A 7,052-nucleotide genomic window follows, 5' to 3' on the forward strand; every position below is an offset into this window, starting at 1 on the left:
ACAAATGAGAAGAACCCGCATTCAGTTTATAAGCAAGAGTGAAGTTACTGCTGCAGATATAGTTCACACCAGCAACTGCTCTCCCTTCAACAGTAGGGCCCCTAAACTATCAGAGCTTATGTTGGAGGGGATACCTGAACAAAGTTATGATGCACACGTGAAACAAAGAGCAAGTAACTCTCCTTATAGGTCTTCCAAAGAGTAATCTTTGCAGCATTAGATCAAACAGTATTTAGCATTGTCCTTTCATTCAAATACTTTCATTTTAGTTTGGCATGACCAACTTTCCCCAGCCTGGCTGCCCTCCAGAAGTATGGCCTTATCCAATAAGTTTGACAATTGTGTAGAACTTTGGGAGCTGCTTCAAACATTTGGTAGGTATCCAGGGGAGATAAGACTGTGCTGGTGTATAGCCCAAGCTTGGGCTGATGAGAGTGGGGGGCGGGGAGAGAGAGTGTTGGGACAGTTCAGATGGCCTAGACGTAAACGAACAGAAAACGATTATGGAAAATACTGGGGGATACTGGATTTGTGGGCAAAAATATTAGATACAGCCATAGCAACTAATAAAGGCAATCCAGAGCTGAATACCCTGTGAATTTCCAGCTTTTAAAGCCACATTACAATGTTCAACTTATTTCTCAACAGGACTGACAAAATTATCAAAATACAATTTATTTTTAAGTGAATTGCTTACACAGTAGTTGTGATACAGGGAGGAGGAAGGGAAGAGAGATGGAAGGAGTTTGCTTTCTTTTTACAATGCATGTTCCATCTTACTACTGGTGTAACAAACAATAGTTTAATTTGCATTCTCCATAAACAATACCACCACTACAAAACAGGAACGTGAACATGAGAGTAGGCGGCACACACCCATCCTAATTGGCTTGCTCTAGACATCTGTGTCAAAACTGCAGTCACACATTATAATATACAAAATACAATGAATCTGGGTAGGATCAAAATCACAATTCAAATAACACATACACATGCACACCCAACATGTTCTGGCTCTGTAAAAGCTACAGAAGAAAAATGAGGTATGAGAAGGTGAACAGAAATGATTTCTATTTCTGTGCAAGTTGCCTATTCTGTCATTTTAAACCTATTAGCTTGAGAGGTGCAGCTATCTAACAACCTTCAATATGAAGGACTTTGGATTGCTTAGGATTTTATTGTTGAGAAGAACTATCCTTAGAAGGGAAAATTATTACTAAACTCTACAACAAGCAATCTAAGATGAAGAGTTTGTGTCTACTTTTACAAGGCAAGCTCATCAGACAGCCAACATTTATCGATTTAAGGCATTTCACAAGAGTCCTTCAATCTCTCTTTAAGCAAAACAGTGTGCTCTTGGGGTATTTTACTGGATTTTGTTTAAGGCACACCTTGTGTGTACACAGGATGGCAACCCCCTTCTGTGGAGAGTTGCCTTATGAAAGCAAAGTTAGTCTATTATAGAGCAAGTTGAAAGGCAGAATAGTGAAACAAAGTTTACAAATATACAGGGGTCTTTTTATAAATGCAGTTGCCATCTTTTAGACTGTTCATGCTTGGATATTTCTTCCATGTATACCCAGCCTAGAGCAGATAAGTTTAACAGGATTGCAAATAACATTGATAGGAAAACCGGCATCTGACATAATTCTATCAGTCCTACAGATTTTAAAGGTATAGAGTATCTTTTGGGGAACAAAGCTGGCAACTCAATTTCAAGGAAACCAAGTTCTTTATAGGTTTCTTACTCTTATGAACTATTGAAATTTCTTTGGAGATATAAAGTAGGATTCCCAAATACTTCTCAACTATAATACAGAGCACCATCTTTCTTCCCTTTCTTTCTCAACTCTATCCTGTTGAAAGAGATACTCCTATGTCCCAAACCCAAACACTGAATTGTGTTATGGTCAATTCTTGTTTAGATTGAATTCCAGTCTCAGACTTCGGTTTGGTATCTCTCTCAGTTCCCATTGCATTTTAAAGTAGGCACAAAGGTTTTTTATGGCTACCTATTCAACATTCCCCACACAATCACAGCTTCCTAAGAGTCAGCACAAAATTATTTCTTTCCCAACATCTCTCTTTTACATGTCCAAGCAAGTGATTGGAAGAAACAGTTTCATATATATGGAGCACACATGCTGGTCTTATGCTAGGCAACATTGTCACTGAATTGTCCCACGTTTAGGTTGTAGCTGGAACTTTTGCTCTTTTAAACTAAAGAAGTTAGCTTTTTTTTTTATAGTCGTCACCATGCCCTCCAACTTGGTTTGTTTATATTGCATATCAAGAAGCTGAAGATCAGCAATGTTCAGTTATTGATGTTAAGAGGCCTTTGTGGATATATTTCATTCACCAATATGGAAATGATGTTTCAACTGTGCTCCACTTTTGCCATTCAGGATAGAAGCTGCTAGATATCTGAGAGCTGCTAAGTTGTTCAGCCTCTGCTTTGTGCACTTTTCTTGAAGATTTGAGTGTTAGGCAGCCTTTCCTGGGTGATGTTGCCACTTGGACACCATCAGACTTCCATTCTGCATGGACAATCTTATAGTTTTGCCCATCGTTATTGTCCCAGAAAATGTGGTCACCATTTTGATAATACACACAAAATTCAATTTTTTGCCCAGTGGGAATGGCTGGAGGCAATTCGATTGCAAAGGAGAAAGTGTCATTATCTGAGTCACCATATACATTGTTCATGTAGATGCAATCATAGTCAGAATAGCTTTTCCATGAATCATAGGTAATTCGAATCTTCACCTTCTTTTCAAAACTCACATTTTTCACTTTCACAGTCCCAGATACTGTACTTTCTTGCAGGGTGCAGTTTTCAAGACAGACAAAGTTCTTCTGTAAGTGACTCCGGAAGTCTAGGTAGTCAGCCGAAGGTTGAGTAAAACCAAGAATCAAGTTCTTTTCTTCATGTAATTTTAGGCCAGCTGTGATGTCTTCAAGATCTGACAAATCAAATTGGAGATCCCAAACTGGATTCTCCTGGAATTCAGAGAAGACATGGATGGCAGTCAGAGAGAGGCCCTTCGAGTCTGCAAAAACTACTTTCTTCTTGGCTCGGCCAGCAGAGTGTTTCCAGTCACTATTTTGGTGCTCAGTTTCACGTTTCACATTGAGGCATGATCTCAGAGGCTTTAAGCGATCTACAAAATCTCTTCTTTGATATTCATCAAGGGGTGTTAGAAAACTCTTCACTGGTGGCGAGTGGGCCAAACATATTCTCATGGCTACATCTACAGGCATGATGGAACTGGGCAAAGGTCTTGGGTCCAAGACTTGTATCATTCTGCAATGGAAACAGAAATAAGTGAGAGTTCTCTAGCTTAAAAGCCCTGAGGAAAAATTCTCCAAAAAGCTCTTAAAATGCATGCTGTTGCTTTTAAAAGTAATGCTCAGATGGTGGGAAAACTGTAAATAATTCAGTCAACAAGTAAAATGTACCAGGACCATGTCTAACAGCCAGAACCTGAACTGATAAAGTAACATAGCTCCATTCAAAAAATGTTTGAATGAAATCCATGTGACATTATGAGCTAACTTAATAGCTTCTATAGATTATCTTAAAAGCCCAGAAATGCAATCCTCAGACATATATACATTTGCACTTATAATATAAATCCTAGTCCCTATATACAAAACACTGGGAAAGTGGGCGTGTCCAGTATTCAAAACAAGATTCCTCAAAATCTGCTTTAAAAGTTTTTGGTTTTACTTCATGGACCTCTCTATGGAACCAACCGGCATTGTTCCAATAGTATTTTTTTGGTGCAATCTCCTTCAATTTTTATTCATTCACGTTCAGGAAAATTCAAGTATATATCAGGGTGGGTTAAAATCTCTAAATCGACCTACCCCTAGGCTTTTAGATAAAAGCTAAAACCACAACGGGGTTTAAATTAATTTATGTTGAGCCTAGGAAATGTGGCTATTGGAATTTTCTAGAACCCCGAGAAGTTTTCGGTCACACCTATTTAAAAAAAGAAATGCCTTCTTCTCAAGGCATGGTAGTTGGAACCCACAAAAAAGAGGCCGTTTGTGAATCGATACTGCCAGGATAATAATAATTAAAAAAAAACTCCGATTTTGACAAGTCGGGGTTACAAAAAGCAGCTACGAAATTCGAAGCGGGGGGGAGGCAGGCAACCAAAAAGCGGCCCTTTTCCCCTCCTTCCCCCCCACCCCCAGCCACGTCCCACCCTTTTTCCCCCCACCTCTCGGCGATTACATTTCACATTCGGGATCCGCAAAGTGATTTCTTGTTCAAGAAGGAGCTTCAAAGCGGCCTCTCCAATCGCCGCTGAAGCGAATTGACTCCCGGCCGCCGCATTCAATACTTAAGCGAGCCGTATTGTATTTTTATTTTTATTTTCTTTAAAGGCTGGGAAGCGGCCGAGAACAAGGTAAGCAGAGAGTATTGTAAAAAGTTATTGTCATCCAGTTGGCATCGCCCTATCTGGTCTGAACCCAAATGCGATGCACCAATTTCCAGAAAAAGAAAAGGAAAAGGAAAAAAAAAGCTTCGTCAGAATGCAACCTCTCTGCCCAAAGCCACGGTCCCCCCAAATAAACAGCACTTCGCCGAGGCTGTGCCGCCGCAACTCCGTCCCCTTTCGCTCCCCATGACGGAGCAAAAATAAGCACTCCCCCCCAGCCATTCGCTGCAGGAGCCCAAACTCCCCGAGTTCAGCTGCAAAGTCTTCTCCTCACCCCCAGGGCTGCAGCCGTAGCTTTGTTCCACCCCGCTTTTTCTTATTTCAGAATGGCAAAAGAGTGGGAAGGGCCCTTGGAGGTCTTCTAGTCCAACCCCCGCCCTCCCCTTCTGTTCAAGCGGAAGCCCCTAGAGCAGGGTCTCAACCTTGGCAACTTTAAGCCTGAGGACTTCAACTCCCAGAATTCCCCAGCCAGCAAAGCTGGCTGGGAATTCTGGGAGTTGAAGTCCTCCAGGCTTAAAGTTGCCAAGGTTGGAGACCCCTGCCCTAGAGAACCACTGCAGACAAATGAGTAGTCCATTTTTATTCCCGCGGCATCGCTTCTTCGGCTCTTGCAACCCTGCTTCCCTTTGAGCCGCAGCTGTCCCCGGCTGGGCTTACCTGCTTACGGTTGCGTTTACATAGGAGCGGCGAGAAGAGCCTTCGAACTTGCAAGAGAAGCGTCGGCAAAGAAAACTTGGGAAGGCGACAGAGCTGCTTATTAGCGAAGAAGCAGAGGAAAGGCCTCCGCCCCCTTCCCTTCCCCACCCCCCACCCCCCGCCTCGCTAAAGGCTTCTTTCCCTAGCTCGCCGTCTACAAGCCAGCAAGCCTCCCGCTTGCTCCGGCTACGGCTCCCAAGCTCGCAGACGAAGCTAACCCGGGTCCGCTTATCAAAACGCGGCGCTGTCTTTTTCACGTGAAAGCGGCCGAGCGACCAATCGCGTCTCGAGGCCGGCGCGCTGCGAGCAATCAGCGCCGGCCTCCCCCTCCAGGGGGAAACGTGATCGGTGAGGGCGGGGGGAAGAGCGGCGGGGAGTGCATGCGGTTGTGTTGACACAGCTTCCAGCCGCCGGACCCCCTTTTGCTCGGGCTCAAGGTCAGCCGCCGCCGCCGGCTCGCTTGCCTTTTCTAAATAGAGACCTCATAGTAGCGGGATCCTGACACGGGGTCCTTTGTCACTCATCGCTTTCCTAACCAGCCCAAATAGGGGTTGAATTATTTCTTTGCGTTCCTAAGGCTGCCACTCTGGCTCCTCTTCCCTTTGCTATTTCTTACTGGCTATATATATATAGGGCTGCCCAGGTGTAATCTATTTATATGAGGTTGTGGAATCCCCCAGTTGCTTCCCCTGGGATGTGGAAACACGGGCATCCCTCCGTGTGGCAGGGAAAAAAAACAAAACACATATACAAGTAGTGCTCGAGTTATAGCAGTTCGTTTAGTGAAGTCCTCAAAGTTCCAGCAGTTCATTTAGTGACCGTTCAAAGCAGTGGTGGTATTCGACTTGGTTCTGGAGAGCCGGTAGGAGCAATGAGCGGCAGAGACCGAACCCGCTTCTCTCCCCTGCTCTGCTGTTGGGCCCACCCACCCGCCTGGGCTCCCATACTCACTTTTATCAGCAGAATTTGAAGCGCAGCTGCTTTGCGCGGCACAAAATAGCGCCACGCGGCAGCTGCTGAGGCGACCGGCATCGTGCAGGCTTGCAGGAGGCGAGTTAGAACGCCTCTGCGCCTGTGCAAAGTGCGTATTTGGCGGGCACGTGCACGCAAAGTGTGCCCACTAAGCCACGCCCACCGAAGTGGTGGCAACCATTTTTGAATCCCACCACTGGCTCAAAGTCGCAACGGCACTGAAAAAAGGCACCGACACGACCATTTTTCACGGTTACAACCTTTGTAGCATCTCCATGATCATGTGATCAAAAGTAAGAGGTTTGGCAACTGACTCATATTTATGACCTCTGCAGTGTCCCGGGGTCACTTTTGAGAACTTCTGACAAGCAAAGTCAATGGGGAAACCCGATTCACTTAACCGAGTTACTAACTTATCAACTTCAGTGATTCACTTAACTGGCAAAACTCTCTTAACAAGTGTCTCACTTAACAACATAAATGTTGGGCCCCCAATTGTGGTCATAAGTCGTGGATGACCTGTACTATATCACCTTCCTAATCTCCAGGCATTATCTCCTTGTCATTATCCGTGATGGATGAGGATTGTGGGCTGAAGTCCAGCACCTCTGGAATATCCAAAGCTTCTGTAAAGGATCTGCTGCTTTTGCTTTGTTTTGCTTTCTAATTGGTCTCTTTGAAGTGCATTTTTAGTTTTTTTTTTAAAGTTGTTAGACATAGGTTTGCTTTCAGAAGCATTTTAGTAAACTGCTCATTTGTGCAAAAATCAAGTGTTAGGGGTGGTTTTCAGCTGGACTGACCTGAAGAGTAGTGCACCTTTTTTAGTTTCTGCCTGTTAAAGGCCAGAATGAAGTAAGGTTTGGTTTGATTATTAATGCACAAGGAAAGTGCATTATCCATGGAAAAAGGAACTGGCTGTTGTCTTTTAAATAT

General features: G+C 44.0%; 1 protein-coding gene across 1 annotated transcript; it reads right to left on the bottom strand.

Annotated features, from left to right (window-relative positions):
• Positions 1-659: 659 nt before the first annotated feature.
• On the bottom strand, positions 660-5,603 carry PPP1R3C (protein phosphatase 1 regulatory subunit 3C). The gene is made up of 2 exons (XM_026670778.2): positions 5,109-5,603; positions 660-3,304 (listed from the first exon to the last, which is right to left on the bottom strand). The coding sequence occupies exon 2, from the start codon at positions 3,301-3,303 to the stop codon at positions 2,356-2,358; it is 948 nt and encodes a 315-aa protein (XP_026526563.1). The 5' UTR covers position 3,304; positions 5,109-5,603; the 3' UTR covers positions 660-2,355.
• Positions 5,604-7,052: the final 1,449 nt, after the last annotated feature.

The sequence above is a fragment of the Notechis scutatus genome, chromosome 4 (genome assembly GCF_049901735.1).
Source record: "Notechis scutatus isolate UNSWTSFEM ecotype Mainland chromosome 4, rNotScu1.2, whole genome shotgun sequence".
Lineage (NCBI taxonomy): Eukaryota > Metazoa > Chordata > Lepidosauria > Squamata > Elapidae > Notechis > Notechis scutatus.